Here is a 25348-nt window from a genome sequence, read left to right as displayed (position 1 = left end):
CTCATTTGTACTCTCACAGCCATCCATCCCCTCCCCTCCACGGACCCTCCAGCCTCGCCACAGTGAGGGGTGGCAGGAATCTTCTGATATTTTATGAAGGAAATAGCTTGGAAGTACCATTTCTATGCAAAAAATGAGATTGTGGTAACCCAAATATACAATGTGCTCACATTTCAGAGAACTATTTGGTAGCATGTATTCAAATGCAGCCTTCACTTCAGTGCTCTGTGGCAGGAGAGAGCCATGCAAGCCAAGAACAGGTCCTGGAAAGAAAGGGTGCACCACAAACAGTGTTGATCCCTTCAGACCATGGAGAAATGGTCAGAAGCCTCCAGAGATGACAAAACTGAGGCTTCACCAAGTGGTGGAACAAAGCGGAGGGTGGGTATTTGCAGAGGGGGGGTGTAGTGAAATTGTGCTGGGTCTGTAACAGCAATAGAGCCAAGGAGATGGAGGAAAAAAACACGCTTTCACAGTCCACTGTGCTTTTCAAGGAGCTTTACAAACTGAGTCCCTCGGTCTCATGATGGTTAACATGTAATTTTAAAGGTCTTCCATAAGGTTAGTGTTTTTCCCACTGTTTATATGGCACTAGCAATCCACAGCCTGAGAACTACAAGCAGAAATGATGACCCAGGTCAAGCAGAAAGAAACATTGGAAGTGCACTTCTCATCAGTCACAAAGCTCTGCACACAGCCTGGAGACTGTAGAGAACATGGTCCAAGTTCAGGAAAGTACAGACAGAGAAACCTAGGACTGCATAACATAGGTCAGGGTGCGTTTTGGTGTTGGGATTAGTTTTTTGAATAATTAACTGGTTGACTCCACCACCCACACCCAACAGGTGTGTTGTAGTTGTCAGCTCAAAAAGCCTGTGCCAAATAATACTCGGCCCCACCAAGGACTCTAATAAAAGCAACTGTACACTTGACTCACTAGCACATACCCTAGATGCTTTGTTTTCCTTCAAATTATTTATTTAATGACAGATGGGGAACAAACTCTTTTCATAAAAACTGACATGTACACTAGACTTCTATTTTATATAATGAAACATTCCTTTTAAAAGGGAGGAACTACTGGTTGAAATTAATGTTACAGGGAATTTAACATACTCTTGGTGTGAAGAAATGTTTTAGATCACAATTATCTGAAAAACAAAAAATAACTTGTATCCTTTTGAAAATTTCCAGTCAAAGGTGCTTTTGTTTATGGGGACCTGAGGAATGACAATTTAGGAGCAGTTTAAGAAACTCAGTTTAACAAAGGACTTACCATGCTAATGCATGAACTCCCATGTTCACAGCCTTAGTTCTTGATTTATCTGTTTAAATGTGGCATATTTTTCATCTGAAACTGATCCAAATTTTCACAGTCCTTATATTAAAGTAGGTACTACTCATGAAAAGATGCACTTTAAAGCATTCCATTATTCCTCCTTTTGGCCGAGACAAAAATTTCTTTGCAGCATTTCAGAAATTCTGCTTCCAAAACTAGGAAGTACCATTAAAACCAAGACTTAGGGGTTTTTTACATTAAAAATAAAAAGAGAAAGAAAGTGAATTAAAATTAAAAAAGGTACACTCTGAGACTGGGACAAAATTGAGATTGATTTGCTTCATTCAGATTGAAATTTCAGGAAAACACCACGAAAATGTTGTTCTAAATTCTTGGCAACTGCATTTTTTTTTTACGAATTCCCCTCCTCTGCATTTAAACACCAGTAAAAGACTCTGTAGATGAACTTCTCTGCTTATTTTTCCAAGCCAGTGCAGCTGACAGTGAGGTTGCAAACCTTGGGGGGTCACCCATACAAGCCTGGAAGGCCCCAACACTGAGGCATGGGGAAAATTTAGTTATTCTGTTTATTACAGTCAAGTTTGCTACAGTTTGATGCAATAGCAGAATACTTATGGATGTAAACTGTCTAGACTATAGAAAGTATACACTGGATAGAAAAAGCTTTTTTTCCTAACTTGGGCTATTACCAACATTTATTATAAATTTGGTTTTCTCAAAACAGAAGTAAGATTTAAGAAGAAAGAAGGAAAGACAGGCATTAAAGAAAAAAAGCAGAGCTGGATAGCTATTTTCCAACTGACAATACTACCAATTTATTCCTCACTTGATGGCAAATTACAAATAAAGAAATTTTTACAAGAAAATTATATATTCATGTGTACATGTATTTTAAACTAGATATGGTTCATACGGTCTCTGGAACCATTAGGCCAACCCCCAAAATATCTGTACAGTGAAGATCACAGAATCATAGACTGGGTAAGGTTGGAAAGGACCACAGTGGGTCACCTGGTCCAACCTGTCTCCTCAAGCAGGGTCATCCTAGAGCACGTTGCACAGAATTGTGTCCAGACAGGTCTTGAATCTCTCCAATGAGGAAGACTCCACAACCTCTCTGGGCAGTCTGCTCCAGACCACGAGTGTGGTCACTTGTGCAGTAAAGAAGTTCTTCCTCATGTTCAGGTGGAACTTCCTGTGCATCGGTTTCTGCCCATTGCCTCTTGTCCTATTCCTTGGCACCACTGAGAAGAGCCTGGCTCCATCCCCTTGGCACCCCATCTTCTGATACTTATAGACACTGATGAGGTCCTCTCTCAGAACCCCACACTGACCTTCCACTGCGCTACACACAACAAATCAAAGCCTGATTTTCCCAGGCACAGACATACAGACCTCCTGTACACCATTTAGGGCATCCTTCCCAGATACTAAAATTAAGCTTCTCAGCACCAGCAGCCTTATGCAGCACTCATTCACCTCAGTAACTGGGTTCAAAATGCTCCTCTCCTGCTACAATTAACTCTGCTGCACAGCCACGCACTTAACCCCCTCTAAAAATTGTGTATGCCTTTCTGCCAGACCCATGTTATGCCTCCAGCCTGTTACACTACATGTGCAATACACTTCTTCCCTTCATTTTTTTACATACTGCTATGATTATAAGAGCATATCAAGAATTATTTTCTGCTTATAGATTTCCCACATTACTTTAGCAAACACAGCGTTTACCCTTTTCTTGTTTCTGACCCAAGTCCTAACAGAAGTTCCTCGTTCTCAGACTACATCACTTAGTTCTCATCCTCCCCCAGAAAACTCATTCTGATTTCTGTCACCATCTTCCTCCAGACAGACTCCCATTCTTCATTCTGCTGTGCCAGCAAATAACTGTTAAACAGTGCAAAGTCTCATCTTCAGGTACATTTCTCTGCATTGTGAAACATTGCTCCAGTGAAGGCATTTTTTTTGTCTCTTCCTTATCCCACCACACCTCAAAATAATTTGGCTGTGGGTTATTTCTTGATTGCTTCAAGGAGTATTGTAGTTTTGTCCATGTTCAGAAAAATTCATTGCAACCAGATCCACTACTTGCAAGTGACAATATATGAAGCAAAGGGGGACTTTGGTGGTACCTTACAAAGTATCAATTTCAGGACGGACCAGTACTGAGATCTCTAACATTGCCAAAACTTTTACGGATGGAAGTAAAAATTTTCCCAAGGAATAGCTGAGGGGAAATTCAAACTTTTGGTCAAAATAGAAAATTCCTCTCAATTAAGGGCATCTAAGGCTGGGAAATTTACCAACTATTTACCATAACTCTACCTTAATTGTATTCACTCTGATTCTTTTTCTTGTAATATTTTGCTTACAACCCTTATTTTTATCTTAAATTTTCAAGTAACCTAAATTTTTAAACACTAAACCATTTTTTTTCTAGAATAGTGCTATATTCAAAAGCAGCTGGGTCAAACTTAGTTCCTTATGAACAGCACTTGAAACATTAAAAGTGCATGAATAGCCAAGAGCCACAGTTGCATAACCAAGGCCAATGAGCAGCCAATAAATCTCTGCCAGTCACCCCTATTCATCAGTAACTTCTGTTTGACTAAAGCATATCAGCTAGAAAAGAAACCTGTCATAGTTCGAAGATTTAGAGAGTTGAAGAACCTCTTGCTTCCTTTGATAATTTGTCAGAATAATGAATCGTTTCTACTGTGAAAAATGTTGTGCATTACTCCTGATTTGAATCTGCCCAGGTCTCCAGCCATAACCTTTGTGTTATGATTTTTATTGCTGTTCTAAAAAGCAAATATAAATTCAGTATATTTTCTCCTGGTTCAAGAGAATTGCATTTCTTAATCAAGGAAGATCTCTATTTTAATTGGGTCAGTGGACAACAAAATCATGGTTCTCAGAGGGAAGTAATTTCATCAGATCTCAAACCATTTTGGGTGTCCTTCTGCAATGCTCCCATGGTTCAACATCCCTTCAACAATACTGCCCCTGAAACTACAGCACACATTCCTGTCACAATGCTCATCCAGAGCATTGAGATCTAATCACTGTCTTCCTGGAAAATAACTCCTTCTTCTTTTATGATAACATCACACTAGGAACCCTTGTGAAATCAGAAAGATCAAAAGTTCCTTACATCCCTTCCAGATTTACCATTTTCAGGGTACAGCTTACTCCATTCCTGGAAATTCCATCTGGAGAAGCGGTGGAAACTCCTTCACTGGCAATATTCAAGATTCAGTCTGATGGGGTGTGGATAATCTAACCTAATCTACAGCAGTTCAGATGCTATGAAGAGGTCCTTTCCAATTTAGGTGTTACTATGACACATAATCACACATTTGCTCAAATGCAGTTAATCCATTCTCCATTATGGTTTTCAAAAGCTAAGGCAAAAGTTTATGAAGTCATTTGCTCTTGTAGGTTTGTGATGCCACTTCTATTCTTTCAATACCAGCTTGGTACCTTCTTTTAAGCTCTTAACACGTGAAAAGTTTAACCCATGTAGCATTGTGGTATAATAAACACTTATTTTATATACATCATGTATTTACACCATGCACATAAGCTTTAATTGGTTCGAGTCCTTAGCACCAAAAAGTGACTCTGCAGGCAGCTGCAGGCTTCTAAACCTCCAGCAGCAGATTTGGCCACAGGGGAACTGTGAGTGGAGCACACACTTGTCTGTGCACAAACATGTGTTCACATTTCCCAAGATGGTTACTTTAATTGACAGTTCCTCACCCCTGGCTTTCTCTCTCAGCACAAAGGATATGTTTACACATCTGACTAATATCTTTCCCTGATATTGTTTGGTTTTTTTTTGTAAAATCACCATTCTACCACTTGTTGCTCTTCACATCTTTCCAGAATTGCTTGCCTAACCTTTTTGTATATTTTAATGATGAAGTATTGAAGAAACAAAAGATAATCTCATACTAAAATATGCTCTCTGATGTTGGGATATGCTCTGGTTTTGTAACATGATACTGTGTACCTACCATGACAATATGTCATACTCCTGTGGCAAAAGATTGTAATGCAATTGCTGGCAGATTAAGCAGAGTGAATTTCTTCATCAAAATCCAGATCCCAGTAAAAAGAAATTTTTCTATAAAAGCTGCCTGTCAATATACTCCCAACAACTGTTTCAAGAGGTGATGACACTTAACATTTTTCTATATGGGAAATCTTAACTTTTAGCTATATTTACCTCCTCCAAAATGAACACATTTCACCACAAATTTACAAAAAATATAAAATAAGGTTGATCACAAAACTCAAAAGTTTTGTTAAACCCAAGTTGGCAAACCAGGTGAGAGCACTTTATTACCAAACTTCGAAGCAATCCATGGATTTCTTCAAATGTTAAAGGTCACCTAGTTCTCCCTGGTCCCAAGTGCCAGCAAGGCACCCTGATCATTTTTCTTAAAACCTGTGCAGGGAAAAATTCAGATTATGGCCTTCCCCTGCCTGTGTCTGCAGATAAATCACATTCTTGATTTCAGTTGCAGAGAAGGAGGTGTAGAAACCATGCTGGTATCACTGACCAGGACTAAAACCATGTCAGATAACCCATTCCAAAAGTCCAGCCCTACTCGAGGCTAATACACCTCTGGTTACTTTATCAGGGATTGGGGTTGGGAGGAATCTGTATCTTTTTGATATTTCATTGTTCAGATCATTTCCTGCTACAGTAATTTTCTCTTTCCAGCTATCAAGACAGTGATCCTTAAGCATTTGCTACTTGTCTTTCTGAAAAGGTCACTGTACTCTACAAATGATTTATGGCAACCTGTAATATAGGAGGGAAGACAAAATAATACCCTGAAAAAGAAAAAAAGGCAAAAAAACTGCATCATGGTTTGCTCTAATTTTGTTTATGTAATACTGAGGCTGAACAAAACTCTGAGAATTTTTTTTGGCCTATGAAATAGCATCTGCAAATCTTTAAACAATGTACTTCTTAATGGTTGGATTAACTCAAATTATACAAAACCCCTTATATTAAGACTGCACTGCTTTCATGTGAAGTAGCACAGCAGTGCATCAGAGAAAAAAATACAGATTTTGTCCTGTTGATTCTCAGAGTACCAATTATGAAAAAAGGGGCAAAAGGCCCTGCTACATGGCCTGTGATCTTATCACTTATCCTTTCTAACCAGCACAATCTGGCAGGAAAGAAATAGCTCTGCTGATAAGAAAGAATATCTCCCTCTCTTTTAAGTGGAAGTATAGTAGCTGTTATCCTTCAAGTCAAACAGAGCTCATAGTAAAGTATTTATTTAAGAAATTTTCCAATATGATGAATTATTAACTTGTTTTGATTATGTCTTTTTGGATTAGGCTAAGTAAAAGAAGGACAATTCCCACAATGTCTCCAGAAATCAGCATCACTTTTCTTTTGATCAGTACACTTTGGACTCACAGAAGCAAATTGCAATCATATTATTCGTCAAAAAACACTGTTGAGAAACAGCACTCATTAACATTTTAATCAGATGCTTTTGAAATCATCTTCAGTGAACAGCAGTTAACTCAAACACCCACCTGGGACAGTGAAGTCAGTTTGATGTTTGTATATTGCTACTTAGACCTTCCAACAGGAAGAGTTTGGTTATTAAAAACAATCTGCCTGTATATTTACATGGAGCTTTTAGGAAAGACAATGGGGAAAAATGGTGCCTTTATTACATTGCTGACAACCAACTTCACTTCCATGGGGGATATTTGAGTATCATGCCTAATGTGCGTCTGAAGCAGGGGCTTAAATGAGAAACACTGGTTGATCCTCTTCTTAGATGAGAACAAAGTGACAGGAAAGATAAGAGAGATTGCTTGGGCTATGAGTCTGGGCAAATTTGTTCTTTGCAATGCTTCTTGGTGCCTGAGCTTTCAAATGATCAAATAGCAGAGCTAAGGGTATGACTGCTTACCTGCCTGTTATTAATAAGGAAACTGGAAATTCTCCCTTTATTTGTGAACCATGGCAGTCTAGTCACGTAAAAGATAATGTGCTTTTGTTGAGCATGATATCACAATATGCTGTTAACCTTGCAGTCGGTGCAGTCATAAGTTTTCAAAAGGATTTTAATGGTTCTGCTCTTAAGTGCAAGACCCAACACACCAAGAACAGACTCAAAGCAAAACATTCTCCATGGCTTATCCAGGTTTTTCTTCTCCTTATAACTCTTATTCAACTTTCCCTCCCTCTTAGATTTCAAATAAAATCACTGAAATCTGCTATCGCAACAGGACGCTGCCAGACTTAGCTACATTGCTGAATGTGGGTGAACAAATGCAGGTGATTTTGTGGGTTGGCAGAGACAGCAGTATGAAACCAGGCAGGCTGTTCTAGTTAAATGAGCAGTCAAACAGTATGTAGGATTAGATTTCCAAACACAGGTCCTTGCCATATACTGAGGTAAGTAAAACCAGATCATCGCCCTTGCCTCCACTGAAAGTATTTGAGGGCAGAGTGAACATTTTGAAATTATGACTGCATTTTAAAAGACCTCTGAAAGATCACAGAACCCAGACATATAAGAAAGTTTTCAAACCACAGAGAAGATAAGCCAAAAAACAAAGCAGCAGTGGCTAGACAAACCTCACTTGAAAGACTTGCTAACTTTAGTCTGGCTGCTTTTTGCAGAGGAAGTTAGAAGTTAGAAAAGCTATTCTGCTCTCAAAATCTAATAGTGTGCTACTAAAATTAAAAAAAAGAGAGAAGGATCATGACAAAAGCACAGACATTTTGGCAGTATCCAGGAAGATTGACAAGCAGCAGCAGAAAGCACAGATCAAAAGACCACGTCAGTTCTTTTATTGTAGAAAATACCTAGAATTCCATGTTTATCTTACCACAATAAGCTACTGAATGGTTATCTAAACTGCCCTTGTTTTGCCAGGCGACTCAATACATCTGCAGGTTTTACCCCACATTACTTTTAGTCTGGTGTGTTTAAAAGGCTACACAACAAGTAAATCTAACTGAAAGGCTATACACTTCCTTAGAAAAAACAGTCGTCACCGAGTGATCACCGTAAACAAAAAATCTTTTTGGCATCAGTTCAGAATTAGTTGCCCCAGTACCTACACCTAAAATCATTTAGCTTTGATGCATCACAAAAACCCCCAGCCCTTCCTCTAACAATACAGTGCTAACAGGTATTGTGAGAAATCCAAGAAAGTACATTAAACAAAACTTGCAACAGAAAATGGGAAGCACCACACAAGTACCTGTTTGAGTACTTGTAAGCCTTTTTTTTTCTTCATTCCCTCAGTTCTCCTTTTTTACAAACTATGAAAAGTTTCCCTAAATTCCAAGCTGGCTTTGCCTATGTAACAGAGTCAGAAAGAAACCTGTCTAACAAAAGTGGAACTATTCTTGGCAAAATAATGTCTTCAAGATAGGTTTAAGTCATGCGGAAACAAGACTGAACTTGTGAGTTCGCAGTTTCTTTAAAACAAAGCAATACCTGCTGTCACAGCATGAGGAAAAAAGATATGTCAAACCTAAAATATTACAGCAGAAGCCAAAGAAGACATGAGAAAATAAGTAGCTCACTCATCTTCACTGTTCAAGTATCTTTGGAGTACAAGTCTACTGTTTCCTAACCCTTCAATTCAGAAGAGGCCCACAAAGAAGCAGTTACTCCGGACTCCTGGAAGACTTCCAGTAAAAAGATTAAACCTTACATATAAACACACTCTATAATTAGAGAAGAAAGCATCTTGGTTTTTGGACAGCATATGACAAATTTTGAAACCATGAGATGAAATCAATTGGTATTTTAACATGGTTCAAGGGAAGACTTTCTTTCATACGCTGTCAGTCTCCCTCTTAAAAACATCTGCAGTAACCTAAAGATTTTTTGCGCCTTTCAAAATCAACCTAGAAATTTGTATAGACAATAGGATAATAACAATGAACATTTAAGGACATTCCTTCTTACAGGGAGCAATGTTTTGAATAAAATGGCCTATCCAAAAGCTCCCACTCTCTCTTACACAAGCTCCACAGAAGAAAGCCCTGGCTCTTCCTCACAGCTGTACCTGGTTTGCAGAAGAGTCACCAGAGGAGCAGCAAAGAGCTGAGAGGCTCCTTTTTCTTCTTGGTTGTGTCACAGGAGCATGAGTGGTTACCTCCTCCTCAAAAGCCATCCCCTCAGTAGCAAACTGCTGCCAGCATGGAGAGACAGAACCAGGAGCAGCATGAGCCCCTCTTCCTCCTGGTGCAGTTTTTCCATAGGTGTGCATGAGCAGCAGAGCCTCATTTGATGCAAAACTTCATTACACATCCGGGTGTATGAATGAGTCATATATAAAAAATACTGGTTTCTCATGGTTGCATGCTCACATGCGGGTGGAGATTGAGCAAATACATTTGCACATGGGCTAGAACTACCCTTTTGTGACAGGATTAATACTCAAGGCCAAGGAGGTCATGATTTAGCAATGAAGAAAGAGGGTAAAACATGCACAGCTAAAAGAAGTAAAAGAACAATCGAAGTAATAGAAATAGTTAATGCTACGACAAAATCTCTTGTGGAATTAAGCCACAGCAACAACCAACTATCATACGTGACCTCCACAGTGGTCCTGCATTACTGAAAGCTATTCACTGGCCTCCGGAAGAAACCTGACTCTGACTTGTGGTGGGGTCCCAGGCTCAGCATGGGATTAACCCAGTTGCTCAGGACCGGATTAGAAGGCTGTGGCCAGGAGCCCTCGCAGCAGTGCCCAGCAGCTGCGGGGTGCGAGGGAGTGGCGAGCTTGGCGTGCCAGGAGCAGCAGCAGCAGCAGGTGCCTGTGGGACCTGCCTGTGCGGGAAGGCGCCTGCCGCAACGTCCGGTGTGGAAAGCACTTGGCAAAAATAAAACAGAAGGGAAGTACACATGAGCCAGAAGTTAAATGCTTGTATCTGATATCAGAGGAAGAGCACGTCGGTCAGGCAATCTGCTGGGGGCTTGAGCCAACTGTACCCTGGTCAGCAGGAACATTTCACTGACATCAATACCAGTGCTGTGAGGGCCAAGAAAAACATTTTGTGATCTGCACCTCCTCGCTCCTCCCCATCCCACCCTTCTGCGATGTTCAGAAGGGAGAGGTTCTCCACTGACTTCCAGAAAGCTTTTTATGCTGCTTCTATCACATGTTTTCATTTAAATTCTCCAGTGACAGACACCACACTAATTGTCTGTGGCAAAACAGAGAGTTCCCAGTCTGTGTAGTGCAGAAATCCTCCTCAGCAACTCGCCCACGCAGGAGCATGCCAGAGGCTGGCAGAAGGCACCATCCTGCCTGCACCCCCAGTGCTGGATTTAGTATTAGCCAAAAAGATGGCAGTTTGGATTAGCAGTTACGGACAAGTCATGCAGTACATTGGTGATTCCATTCTAAGAACAGAGGAATACAGAGGTTCTCCCATATCCTGGGGTAGTAGATGTTGACATAATGTTGTCTGTTTAATGCAAAGCTATTAAGCAATTTTTATTTTAAATAGCTTTTTTTAAAAAATAAACCCCACATGATATCCATAAGGAAAGACTGAAATTCGCACACAACATCTGTGATGCTTTGGAGTGGGTTTTTCTCTGAAGACTTTCAGGGAAAAATATAACCTAGATCAAGAATTCATTATTTAAAAAAAAAAAAAGGAAATAAACAGTTTGTGAAGGTCTACAGGGAATTTTATAAATATCCTAACTTTTTGGGTATGCACTTTTAATGGAAGAGTTTATGTTATATCTTTAAAGTTATTTTTTTACATTATGTTAAATAATAATTCTTCCTTCCAAGCAATATTTATTGTCATTTAAATCAATGAACCAATGTCATACAATGGCTTATTTATTCAGCCAATGGGAAATAAGTGACATTTCTTGTTACTTATTCTAATCAAAGTCAAATATTTGTTCCTTCTGTGAGTAGTTTATTACTAATTACAACAGTCTGATGTATGGTATTTTGTGTTACTAAAAATACGGCTACAAATGAATAAATGCAGCTAAAATTATGCTTTCAAAGCACAGTGGAAGAAAGCCCAAAGCTCATACACAGACATTGACAGCAAGTCTGTTTTCAGACTTTAGACACCCACATATCCACAAAATAGGTGCAAATTGGAAAAGTGTCTGCTTGTTCATCTGGCGGTAAGTGTATCTGAAGTGAACATATGTTTTAAGTCTTTGGTTTTTCACTCTTCTTCCTCTTGCTGTCTTCCTCCTTTCTTGGAAGACAGATATCACCCTCCAGACTAAAGAAATATTTAGCCTCAACTGAAATTGAAGTACCATTAGTTTTTCTCTTTTGAACAAAACAATTGCAAGAGCATGAAGAGAGTTTATGAAACGTATATGTAAGAAATGTAAACCCCTTAGAGGCTGCAATATTCTTAAAATTTAGTTGAGCTCTGGAATTTACAGTCATGAGACATTAACATCGTCAGAATTCAGCAACAGAAAACAGAACTGGACATTCATGTAGGTATCAGGAAGATCCAGTCTTACAACTAACAACAACATAATTTTGGCAGATAAAACAAATCTCAAGATGTAGGACTAAAAAAATCTGTAATTACTAAAGACCAGAATATACACCATGTGCATGGCTGATAATACTATGTTCAGTTTCCAAGAGGTGTTACAAACTCCTTAAGGGGCAGAAGTTATGGTGAAAAACATATTATTGGTCTTTTGGATTTCAGACATAACGTAAGAGAATAGCTTCTCTATTCCTTTCTTTAACAACTAATTTTGAATTTTAGATTAATTTTTTTAAAGTGAAGTGCACCTATGGCAGTGTATCTAATGAAAACCTTTCCTAAACTTAAACAAACAACAACAGTCAGTGTTTACTACGGCAGCAGTATCGTAGTGAATGAATTCAATCACTACAACCCACTGCACAAGAGACCACACAAAATTCAGTAGTACAAAAGGTACAAACTAGGACAAAAAATCCACAAAACCAAAACAGGACCCTTCAAAACAATCTCAAGCAACCAGAAGTCCCTGCGTTGGCTTGCTATGTCAAGATGCAAAACCTAATATCACCAGATTCTGAATTTACTGAACTGGCACAATTACCATGACTGGGTGAATGTTAAAAACACAAATCTCAGGGGCAACTGTCAGAGTCACAGGTGTTGGCCCCAATTTTAACAACAGTGCTGTTTTTCCCGATGTACTCAACTAATTTGAAGAGAAGGGATTTTGGAATATTTGTTCATAAGTTATTTGCTTGTCTTATTTACTCTTGTTCTTCTATCTGAACCCAGAAAAGAGGTGTAAATCCCAGGGATTATTGTTAAACCAAACCAGTTAATCAGGTGGCTTCAGTGCAATCTGCCTTTGTTAGAAAATCAACTGAAAATGTTGTAATACAGAAGCAATCATCCAGAGGTGCATTTACTTTGGCAATGACTGACATAAATACATGCTCCCATCCCAAGTGACAATGTGCAAAGAGTACAGAAATGCTCTCAGTGGGAAGCTAACAGGACTATTCAGCTGAAACGAGAACAACCCATGCACATTCACAACTATTTGCAGGGAAATGATCTCGGGACACAGCAAATATTCATAAATATTGAGGCTAATCGCAGGCTACAGAAGGAACCCTTGAGCAATGACCAGGGAAGCTATGCTGTAACCTCAGCACTACCACCAGCACAATCTGTTGCTCTCACCCAAGACCTCTGTCTGTCTGTGATCACCTGCCAAACATGTGATCCCCACACCTTCTGTAATACACCTCCAGAACTACAGCCAAGAGAGAATGCCTGCTCAAAAACAGAACGGCCAAAAGTGTCTGTAGACCAGAGCTTCCAGGGCTTCCAGGGCTTCATTGTCACTTCTGTCACAAACTTCTTGTGTTCTTGTAAGTAAATAAGGGCCTTGAAATTAATTTGGGGATTTTGGGATCACTGACAAGCCGCATTTAGAATGGTGCCCTGAGGACACCCCCTATGCTGTTTCCCCCTGAGCTGGGCATGAAGCACAGCAAACAAGGTGCTTTGGTTTAAAAGGAGACTTGGAAGAGGAACCAGTGGCCAAACATCCTTCATGCAGGCGCTCCTCTCCCCCACTGCTGAAGGAGCCAGTCCTGCACTGAACCCTGCACTGAACTCCCAAACATGGCCCTGCTGACTGTGCAGCTCTCGGTAGTCATCTACAGAGGTAACCCAGGGCTAAACTGAGTATGTGCAAAAACACACCTATAAATGCCTCAGGACATGTTGGGCCAGAAAAGCTTAAGTTTCTGAAACCAAAGGAATCTCAGGTGTCTACAATAAGTGGGAGAGGTTTCCATGGGCGACACTCATGAATGTAGCTGCCTGAAATACGCTTTCAGGGATAGCATAGTCCTAGATTCTTTCCTAATCTATCAGTAAGTAGTACAAAATTATTGCAGGCATTTATCCAATCAACTGAATACAAAGTATTCTAAAAATACATTTGCTTGTTCTAAAATTAGATTAGAAAAATTTATGTACAAAATTCACATGAACAAAGGTAAGCACGAACAACCACCTGGGACTTCAGAGTTACAAACAATACATGCTATTTAAAATGCAGAGGCGTTGCCACAGAAGAGAAGTTACTAATCCTGTTGGGGCAAAGTAACTGCACTGGTGTGTGGTTTGCATGGGGGAGGGAAGGAAAAAGAAAAGGAATTGCTTTATTAGCCTTTTTACAGATTTGTTTTGCTTGCTTTTCCAAAAGAACAGCTTTTAAAATTACTTTTAACCGATAGATATAAATTAAGAAATTTGTATTTATTAAAGCAAGTATTACAATATAGTTAAACTTCGGTTACTCCCAGAGAAACCTTATGGGTAGTAGTTTAATATGTACCTTAATATGTTGCCTTACTTTTGTAAACTAGAGAGTAAAATTGAAAGACTTTCCACTGAGACATTCTACTAGGAATATTCTTCTTCCTCAGCATTTTTATTTAGAGTGAATACAAAGTAAATCCACTTTACTTTGCTAATGAACTAGCTCTTTGTTCATTTATCTCTCGAGTTATTTATAAATATCTTGCAATCACAGCATTATCTGGGGGCTAAACAGCATGTTTCAACTCAAAACAAATGGACATGTCACCTCATGTCCTCCCATAAACAAAAGCTAAGGGCTTGGAATCCATCAGAGATTTAACCTTGTAATCATGTTTCATATGTTCATTTTCATAGCTTTTCTGAGGTGCTTTTAACAGCGTAAAATATGAGCAGTTGCCCTTAACATACAGCAGCCCTGGAAAGCAATAAATTGTAGTACCAGATGTACATGAGACAGGGGACACGTGTGGATGCTGGGGAATGTGCAACATGCTCTGTTGGGCTTACACAGACTATTCAGGGAGGAGGGGGAACTGCTATCTCATCTGGACAGGGAGGTAGCACTCATCAGTGGAGAGGAGGCAAGGGCTCACAGAAATCTCCTGAAACAACTTCTGAAACTTTGCTTTTCCCCTGAACAAGTACCTACAGCCTATGCTGACACAACAGCAAGTTCTAGCTGTATGACACTGACTTCTCAGACAAAAAATAGGCATTTTTTGCTGACACATTAAATACAGCAGTATGTGAACCAAGTAGTAATTCAATGAAATTGATGTTTTCAACTAGAAAAATCTGCAGCACCATATATCCAGACTAAAATCACATTTTTCATATTTTAAAACTGAATGTATTTTTTTAACTGTTTTTTAACTAGTACAGATCAAAAACGTATTCACATAATATTAATACTAAATCAATTTCTCCCTACCAGATTCCACAGCATCAACCAGCAATAATGTAATGAATGCAAAATATGCTAGTTCATTTGACATTGTTATTTGTACATATGCAAGTACTAAATAATTAACACTCAGGCTCTGAGAGAAAGGTTCAATTGAAATTAATTCTAAAATATTCCCATTAATGGCTCAGTTTCAAGATATAACTAGGAGTAAAAGCAAAAGAGCTGTGACTAAAAAAAAATTAGCTAGCGATTTCTTCACTTGTACTACTTTCAATTCTTTGACTTTAAAAATCACTAACATTCCAAAAAAAGTTTATTTAATCTTGCCTGATCAAGCAGTGCAGAACATCAGAAAACCTTTATACTCTGTTTTTTCACCTGGAATTAGACAATGTGCTTACCCTATTCTGCAGCCCACTCATTCCTTAAATCCTACTGAGGCTCTACATTGAACTCAAATTCCTCTCAAGCGTACAATTCTCAGGTGTCTCTAGGCAAAACCCAAGATTTTTCTCTTTTCGTATTTTTAAGCTTGGACATTGCCCCCACCCTCTCCCACCAAGAACTACCCCTTTCCACAGTGAGCAATTTGAACCCACTGAACTTTGTAGCCCTAACCCTGCTTCCCATTATCATACCCAGCAGTGCCAGCGGGGGGGGCCATCCCTTACCTACTGCTGTTTACTTGATCTGTCCTGGTTGAAGTGAGCACAAAAGCGGTTGCAGCTAAGAACCAGGGGGTTTACTGTCCATCCAGAGGGACTGAAAATATCCCCTTGAGTTTGTACCTAAAATCCTGAAGTCCCCATAGCTTTTTTGCTGTTAGAATTTCACCTCCAAATGTGTTTACCCTGTACTAATACACTGTTACCCAAGAAAAAAAGTCTACTAAGAAGTGTCCAAGCATTACCTGTGATATCAAAGCACACACTCAAAGTCAGTTTAACCAACTGATACTATGATCCATGTAAAAAAAAAAAACAAACTTCAGTATTTTAACAGATATCACATCCTGGAATAAATGCTGTTGTAATTTTAGGGTTCTATTTTAACAGCTAAAGGAAAGACATCTGGCAATAATCTACAAATAAATACAGTGTCTCCATTCTTAGTTTCTCCTCCAAAACACTACCTAGGACATTTTTGCAGCATGATTCATATAATCAACATGATACATTACAATGCCTTTCAAATAATTCCGAATTCTCAGTTCATTCAATAAAGGACTCATTTTTGAAAGAGAAAAGGGAACATGCCCTGCCAGAAAACTTGCTTTATTGTCTTAGCCCTGCTGCCAGCAGAAACAACGTGGTGAAGCAAACTCCACGATTTCAAAAGCATTTTTTCACAGCGAGGGCAGAAACAGAAAGAGGCTTATTTACCTAAATGTGAGATTCCACAGGTGAGGCCAGAGATGGTCTGAAATCCTCTTCCTTTAGTTCCAAAAGTTTTAATTTATGATGAAGCCTGTAATAATCCTTCCAAGCTGCCAGGTACAATGCACGCCATGTCTCAGCCGTGTTTTCTTTGCCCTTTTGCAGCGTAACTTTGTTATTTGCATAAAGCTTAGTCCTGGCCTATGGGACTTTTTGAACATCTACATGTTAGATTAGCTGTCTTGACATGCTCTATCAAGCATGACATCATGGATCTCCATGGTAACCTTAGCCACACCTGCCCAGATGCCAGAGTTACCTGTCATGTTCAGACCTAAATGAACATAAACCCCCCCCCCCCCAACCACCATTTTCTAGGCGCTCAGTCCTGCACAGACACTGGAAGGGTTTGAGTTTTGTTTTTAATTGATTGAAATCTAATTTAGTTTGCCAAGAAAATTTGTTTTCATGGAGCACTGGCTGAAGCAGTAGAGCTGCTCTTGACCCTTCCACATCTCCCAGCCTACTTCCTACTCAAACAACAACAGAAAAAACCTGTGACAAACTTCTTCCAGCTCACTTTCTTACCCCAGGCTCATAAGCTCCTGCTCTGAAAAACTTCTACAGATTCATTTTTGTTCTCTGCCCCTCAGAAAGGTTTTTTTAGAGAGGTGACTTGTAAAACAGGTTCACAGCAGGGATTATTCCCTCCCATGGCCAGGTTAGCATTTTAACCTCTTAATTGCTAACTCTTTTTCATTCTTGCAGCCACTGACCCAGCTTTTACACTTGTTCCTGGTCTCTAGCCTTCTCTGCTGACCAGTCGACCCCACCTAACTTGTGACCGTGTCCTGCCATGTGCTCCACAGCAGATGATTCACACCGTCTCAAACTTAAGACAACCCAGACTTCTTCCTCTTAACTTCCTTTTTTCCTTTCCAACTTTACTGGGGATTACATTAGCACCTTCCTTTCATTACCACAGACGAGACAGCCTTGGCAGAGGTAAGGTATTCAAAGCTCCTGCAGAAACTTGCATTACCTACAGAAAAAGTATTTTGTTGCTCAGGTGAGGGAGCCCTGGTGTCCAGCTACAGACCTATCTCAGAAGGGGGAAGACCTGCAGTGTGAGGGGGAGTTGCTAGGCTGTGGGTCAGAGAGCTGCAGCTGCAGGGTGCTGCATTCCCTTGTGGGTGTTTCGGGGTGCACAAGACACATCTGCACCACCACCCCCCCAGGCTGCTGCAAACTCAGTTTACCACAGGCCAGCTTAGCTCCCAGCTATTTGCCTCACGGCAGTATCCCAAGTCCCTTGTGCAAATAAAGACGGCCTCTGTCTCTGTGAGCTTTCCTTTCCAGAATAGGCTATCACAAAGAGGACAGCAAACCTTCGGGGTGGAGGAGGCATGATGTGTGCACAGCTGGGAGGTTTCAGGTCATCATGTTAGCTAACCATCAGTAATCGCTGCTGGCATTTTACCTGGCCATGATTGTACTGCTGATTTGTGGCAGATTATCAAAAGTAGAAATGGATCCTCAGGAGGCACATCCAAGTAGGGATTTATCTGAATAAACGAAGCCTGGAGGAAACCATTAGTGCTTAGTGGAAGATGCAGACAATATTCAGAGCTGACCTTGCTGGTGGAGGCGATAAAGTATGATCTGACAGCATCAAATATTTTTTCCCTGATGTTTATTTTCTGCAAACCAGGGGTCACTGTGCCATGCTCAGATACTGATGGCTAAAATGGACAAGAGAAGAAAGTCCACACACACACACACACACACAAAAAAAAAACAACAATTACCAATCTTGATTTTCTGTTGGCTGTGGACCTGACAGGGGTTAGAGCAACCTGGAAGAGAAATTGTATGATATACAAGGGACTACTTCCTGACTGTAAATATTGGGGTGTTTTATGTTTCAGCTGCACCATTTGACAGAGAGATTAGAAAATGTTGTTGCATTAGTTGCTATCCTTGATAGGTCTCCTACAGGGGGGAAATTCCCACCATGGACAATGCTGCCACTTTCCAGATATTGGAGTAGCTGGAGAAGTAAGAAGGGAGAAAAGGAAGCTGGAAAATAAATTGTGACATTTTAATTCATGTTTTCCCATACATCTTACAGATTTTGTTTGTGATACATGTATATGTTACATACATGTGTATGTGGCTTGTCTTCTATACCACTGCTACACACATACACATATAAGGGCAGGAAAAAAGGAAGTATAGATGCTAAACACACATATACACCCTCCAATGCAAAATTGTATTATAGTCTTATTCATGGAGCAGCTAAGAAAGCATGCATTATACATATAAACACACATAAACACACATACATATAACTACCTACATATATACACATAACTGTGTGTATGTATATACAGAGTTAGATATAAATACACACAAACACACACATGAAATACACAGGTGTGCATGCACAGACATAACTGGTAAAAAAATCCCCCTCTGAACTGTAATGCCACTATCATTAGAGTCTTACTGCATCTGATGAGTTAGTTGATACATCACATGTCAAGTAAGCAAATGTCTTACAATCAACTTGTATTACTTATTTCTGAATATTTTAATGTGGTTTCTTCTCTGTTTATCATTTTTTTAAAGTAATGCTGAATGGAGTCTTCAGTCTTTCCCCTTTCCAAGAAAGATACTTTGATGCTTTAACAGTAATTTCAAAGTTATTTTGTTTTAAAATTATTAAAACACTCATTATATACAACTCATATAATACATATGTCTAATCATCAAAAAATAGAAGCAGGAGAATGCATTTTACCCTCAATAAATTAGGAAGGATGACACATTTTAAACAAATATCAGGAACAGTTACTGCATTCCTTCTGTAATTTATTGCCTTCAGAAAAAGCTCAAATTACAAAATGTGTAGGGTGTAATGCTGTAGGCTGTTCAAACTGGGTTTGCAGTGTCTGCAACACTGGAACTAAATATTTACATGACTCCAAAAGATCTAATCTCTGGATTTCACCCCCCTCCCACCCCCTTTATTTAATTTGTATGCTATCTTTATCCACCACCCAGCACATTCCACACAGTCACTAAAGTTCATGGAAGAGATAAGTGGAGAGAAAAAAAAATCAAGACTTTCAAAGGAAAGAAGTAAAGCTGTTTAAAAAAAAGGAATAGATCATCCTTGTTAGAGCTGAAGTCTTGCAGCAATTTTAGCTGGATACATATGGATTTTAACAGTTTCTGAAGTAGAGATAGCACCTGAGATGTCTAGAGACCCTGTCAAAGAGAAGTCCTAGTGGGGAGTTACCAAATTACAATCTTTCAAAACCTGTAACAATAGTCTGATCTCCAAAGTCTCTCAAGTTTGGAAGGCTTCAAAGAGACTGGGAATTCAAAGAACTCCGTAACAGACAAATTAAACTCTATTATTGCACCCAAAACCAGAGCCCAGAGTTAGGCTGTGAAGAGATACTTGTGTGGCATTCCCTGAATTCAGAAGGTTGGTGTGTTGGCAGCCTCCACCTGCTCTGAGAACTACATGAGTATGTCATATCTCCTCTGACCCTACATCTACTTTTTGCTGCTGAAAAGCAACTGCAGGCAGGTGAGAAGCAAACCACCTTAAGGCATGCTGCTGACAGACCAATATGGGTGTCAAAGCCGCTTCGAGGAGGCAGATAGTTATGAATAAATCGGTTCTGTTTTTATTACAAAACTCAAAAACAGAAAAGAAAGCAAATGAAAGAGTAACAGAGCCAGCTAAAGCATACAGACACACTCTGAAGGTATTTTCTTTTCTCCTGGGCAATGGTGCCAATACTGAAAGTGTAACAGAAGTTAACAGCTGTTCCATATTTTCCCTTCAGCTGTGAAAAGTAAATGGGAGACCCATATACTAAGATCAAGAGTCTCACCTTCACTCCTTTCTCTGTGTATACGCTGAAAAAAAAAATGAAAAGCTCTTCAGAAATTTCTGTTTCAACAAACAATTCCAAGGTAATATTGAATAGATTAATTCTTATTATTGTTTCTTTGAATTTCAAGGGAGTAACTGAATCACAGGCCACCTGAAAAAAATTGTTTAATATTTTTTTACATTCTCACCTTTTGTAATGAGATAACACTCAGTTTTGTACGAGTTATAAGGGCTGTAAAACAAAAAGCCAGATACAAATTTTACTTACTTACCTGATCTCTCAGTCTCTCCTGGTGTCCCATTATTGCTGTGGCATGGTGGGGATATTTCTGTTTCAGATGCTCAAGAAAAGCCTCTCTCTTCCTGTCCATTTCTGAGGTTTGCATTCCCAGTATTTCTTTGGAACTGCGAGGGCCACCTACTGTATGTCTTCGAGGGATGTTGCGGGTGGACTTTGAATTAGAAGAGGTGTGACTGTTCGGGGTCGAAAGGAGCTCTTTAGATCGGAGACATTCTGCATCATCTAGTGATGTTACATGCAAACTGGTTTTTGCCTGGTCTGAAAAAAAACAAAAATCAAACAGTATATTATAAGAACTTAATCCCAACATACACATTTGCAAGAGAAAGGGAAAAGGACTGATATAAAAGCTAGGTTCTTTTAAAAGTCTGGTAGTGTGCAATGGCATGTTCTGCATCATTAGGCATATACACATCATAAGAAGTGGCCCAGAAATAATCCCTTATATAAGCTATGCACATACTTATATACTTTTAACATACAACTGCAGTATTGCCTCACAGAAAAGTGAGCATCATTAAAGTAGATGTTCCTTTTATATCATCTTTACCTATGTGACTTGAAAAAAGATCTGACAGGGCCCTTATTTCCTGACCTTTAAGATCTACAGGATGCTTTCCACAAGAAGGAACAGGTTTCTTCAATAGCCTCCAATACACTTAATGGTCCCATAACTAGTATCTTTAAGGATACCAACTGATAAAATTCCTTTGACAAAGCAGATTTGTAATCCTTAATCTTTTTTCAATGTGTTTTCAACATGTTCTGAAACACCTGTGAAATAATAGGAGGGTTTGGGAGTCTCTTTTTCCTGATTTCTGACTGTGGTCTGGTTTTAAATTTCAGGGATCTCCCTTGGATTTTATATGTCTCAGGATAGCGGGCTGGAAAATTCTGCATCATTTTTTCAATAAATGATTTCTTAAGAAACAGAGTAAGAGCAAGTTTTGCGTGATATAAAAAAGGGAAAAAACCCTCAGATAAATTTTACTACTTTAAAATCTACTTTAAGACCAAAGACCATGACAACATTTGTAAAGAGACAGGCAGAGACAGAGGGTATGTGAGTGCTGGCTTATCTTCAGGTAACTCTGTAACATGAACCCTCAAGTGCTCGAAAAACTGTAGTCTGGAGCCTTGTTACCTAATACCTTTGAAAAAAACCCTCATTCCTTTGTCAGCAAAGAAAAAAACCAACAAAAACCTGAAGCATTGAAAAGTCTGAATGTGCCCTTCCCCATCTTTACCAGGCACTCTCAGATGTCCCTATGTTAACCCTTCCCAGCACTACCCCAGGAGCAGGGAGCTCCTTCCTCTAGCTCTTTTGAATAAATCTTTATTTCCTTCTGTCTGACACTTTTCACCTCAGAGCCCTTTATTCTCCCAGCAGCTGTTTCCCCCACGTGCTGCCATTATATGGCACTGCTGTTTGGAAACAGGCACCTACTCGCTTCTTTTTATGGTTCAGTCAGTCATTTTGACACTGTGCCTACCACTTGCCTCAGGATTTTATGCTGAGGATTTCTCAGCTTTCTGGTGTGTGTTGTCAATTGCCTGCCACATCCCGTGGAACATCAAGACCTGGTAATAAAGCAAATTCTCTATCAGTGCAGCCAGTGCTGATGTGACATCCCACCAATTCATATAGGGAACCAATTCCCTTGGGTTTTGCCACAGAACTTGGCCCTGGAAGATCTTTAAAGATGATTAAAGATGAAGATCATTAAAGATGATTCTGTAAGCTCTCTAAATTGTTCAAGGACTCAAAAATTTTCCACAAAACCCTTTTGTTTGCTTTCATGGGAACTTATCCTGAAAGCAGATCCAGACACAAGGGGCCAGATGAGCACAGATTGAGACACAACTTTAGGAACAAGTTTGGTTCACAGGGAAGTCTTACTCTCACACAGATTCAAAATGTCATCTGTGGTCTCTGCAGCACCTTCTAAGACCTTCTGAGTAGCACAATCCTGGTTAAAATTTCAGAGCAGCAGCCTCACGTGCACATACACACACACATACATGTGCACTCGACTTTTTCAAGCACAACTCAATTAAAAAACATCCATTCGCTCTGATTATTGAAAATTCAGAGCACCAACCATCAGGTACGCTCAGCTTGTTTGAAAAAAATGGCAATCAGGAGAGTTTAGCTTGCAAGAAGTCAGTATGGCTACTCCAGATACACTCCGTCAAAACAGTTTCTGAAAGCTGCACAGTCATTTCAAAGGATTTTACATGGAAGGAAAAAGGGGTAGGCTGGGGCTGGATGGAATTTACCATCTTTAATTTGTTGCATCAAGAGCCTGGAAGCTGTTGGAACAAAGGCAGCAGACATAAATAAGGTATTTTCTTGGAGCTGGAGGGAGTCAGCATGAGTGTGGGTGACTGAGTGCAGCAATTTGGTATAAACCCCTGAAGTACGGTCACAGCAGCAATTTCAATCACTGAATTGGTGGCAGGCACTTCCTCAAGAAGGCAGGTAAACCTATGCTGACAAGCACAACTCAGAACTCATGAATGTGTATTTTGGGTCCTAAATCTCTCTCATGTGAAGTCATTCCTACTCTGCACTTTAGTCTTTTCAATAGTTTAAGAAAGAGCTAATTATGTGGAGCACAAAGGACATATGAAGTATAGTGGTTTACCACTGTTTGTTATTGGGTGAAACCTTGAGAAGGAGTCAAAAATAACATATTTTTCTTATCCTATATTAGAAAGATCAATAAATTCTCTTTTTTTTTAAAAAAAAAAAATATTTGGAAAATGCTGTATAAATACCAGTGGAAGAAAGGAATGTAAACTATACTAACTAATTGCTTGTCTTGCCAGAGAGCTGATTTGGGCATCCAGTTGGATCTTGATCCAGTGGCATCACAGCAGCATGTAACTTCCTTTGCAAATCAAAATCTCTTGTGTTTCAATAGGGGTCTTTTCCCTACTAATTGATGAAAAAAAATGGTTTTGGCCACTTCCTACATAGGGATAAGTGACTTCAATGGTAAGGCTGAACACTGCTTTGGGGAAATCCCCCTGTGTATCTTGAGGGACATCAGCTCTACAGATGCTGGGTGGGCCACAGTGCTACAGGCAGGAAAAACTGAGTGGTTTTTTTATATTCTGGAGTTACTCAATAACGTTGTGGGCAAACATTTGGTATCTTCCAAGTGAAGATAACAGGCCTAGCAAATCAATCTCCACAGATAACTTTGAAATGTGTGAAGGATCATGTGATAGTTCCCAGATGAGCACTAAGAGTAGGAAAAGGATAAATTATGCAAGTACCCTCCTTGGAAAAGGAGCAAAGAGGAGCCAGTGGAAAACACAAAGGTGTAAGATAAGCTTGTCTCCCTCTCTCCCTCCCTCATTCAGAAGCTAAAAGCTGATGGTCTTTCTGTTCAATAAAGCAGCAAGTCTAGAGGGGAACTAAAAGTAAGACTTGCTGGATGTCAGGGAGGACTTTGGTTATCCAAAGGCTTGAGTAACCCTTACACTTGAGTTGCTTCTCTGATCTGAAAACAAATTTCAAGACTTCTTAACATCAACATCACCCATTACTACAGTGGATGTAAATACAGAGAAGGCCCAGGTTTGCAGCGTAGAAGTAGTATGCCTAGGACTAGCTGGAAGATTATCATGAAGGATTAATGGCTGTGAGCTAGGGAAAAAAAAAAAGAAAGAAAAAAAAAGAGAGAAAGAAAAAAGTCCTCCAGCACGTCCTGCTATGTAATCCAAAGTCACACCCTCCATGCAGTCTACAAAGGTCAGGAAAGTCACTTTGCTTCATTACTTTAAATGCTGCGAAGATTTTAATAGTCTTGTTTTGCAACCCAGGTGACATGAGAGAAGAACATTTTGAGAATAATGCCAGAAAGGAACAAGTGTGGACCTGACCCATACTATACTGTGAAACTGAGCCTTGAAGCAAACTCCATTCAATACTAAAATTTTAAAAAAGAATACAAATTTAACAGTGTGGTCAAATCCACCTCTGTTACATTTACGTTACCAGTAAATGTGAGATTATTTGGAATCGTTCTAATTTACTCCACTGCCTTTATAATTAACTGTCTTTCCAAGGAACTTTCAAACATAAATTTTGGATATGGGTCAAAACTACTACATTTGCTTATGAGCTTTCAGCACTCAACATTTTTGGGAATCATAGGATCAGCCTGGTAAGACCTCTGTTTTCCTAGCTCCACATGTATCCCAGGCAGTTTCATATAACCCCTACAGAAGAAATGTGTTACTAAAGGCTTTTTTTTCCCTTTTCAGACACATTCTTTAAGTGATGATTTCTGTCCCACTAAACATAAGCATACACAAACACAGGTGACTTGTAGTGTTCAGTATTTTAACTTGAAAAATGATTCAAAAGAGCACCAATCAATTAATGAACCCTCAATACCAAAAAAAAAAAAAAGGAAGAGTATTTTTTTTCCTCCTAAGTTGCCAATTTGTTGGTACTGCATGCTCCTAAACTTGTGTAACTTTTTTAAAACCTTTTTTTAAACCACATGCACTATTTGTTTCACAGAAGTGCAGTAACACAACTTTTCCTGAAGTGCCTGTGAGGAACACAACACGCATGAAATGGGAATGTTCACAGGTGCCCCACAAATACTATAATAGATACGGATTAGATTAGGTGTTTGTCATGCTACCTGAATGTTATGTTCC

General features: G+C 39.4%; 1 protein-coding gene across 17 annotated transcripts in view; it reads right to left on the bottom strand.

Annotated features, from left to right (window-relative positions):
- KIAA1217 (KIAA1217 ortholog) overlaps positions 1 to 25348 on the bottom strand; it is a 356899-nt gene that overhangs the window by 152398 nt on the left and 179153 nt on the right. For 16 of the 17 annotated variants that reach the window (XR_007906998.1, XM_051802248.1, XM_051802259.1 and 13 more), the window contains one exon: positions 20637 to 20923. Coding sequence is in view for 15 of the 17 variants with exons in the window: in XM_051802248.1 (XP_051658208.1) it covers positions 20637 to 20923 (287 nt within the window). In the remaining 2 variants the exon portion in view is untranslated. Of the gene's footprint in view, positions 1 to 16454; positions 16987 to 20636; positions 20924 to 25348 lie in introns of those variants that run through there. The other variant, XM_051802254.1, reaches the window with a different exon arrangement.

Source organism: Manacus candei, unplaced genomic scaffold (genome assembly GCF_025592945.1).
Source record: "Manacus candei isolate 608988 ecotype Guabito, Panama unplaced genomic scaffold, ASM2559294v1 h1tg000056l, whole genome shotgun sequence".
NCBI lineage: Eukaryota > Metazoa > Chordata > Aves > Passeriformes > Pipridae > Manacus > Manacus candei.
The sequence above is the reverse complement of the archived record's forward strand: the minus strand, read 5'-3'. Positions and strand labels throughout refer to the sequence as shown.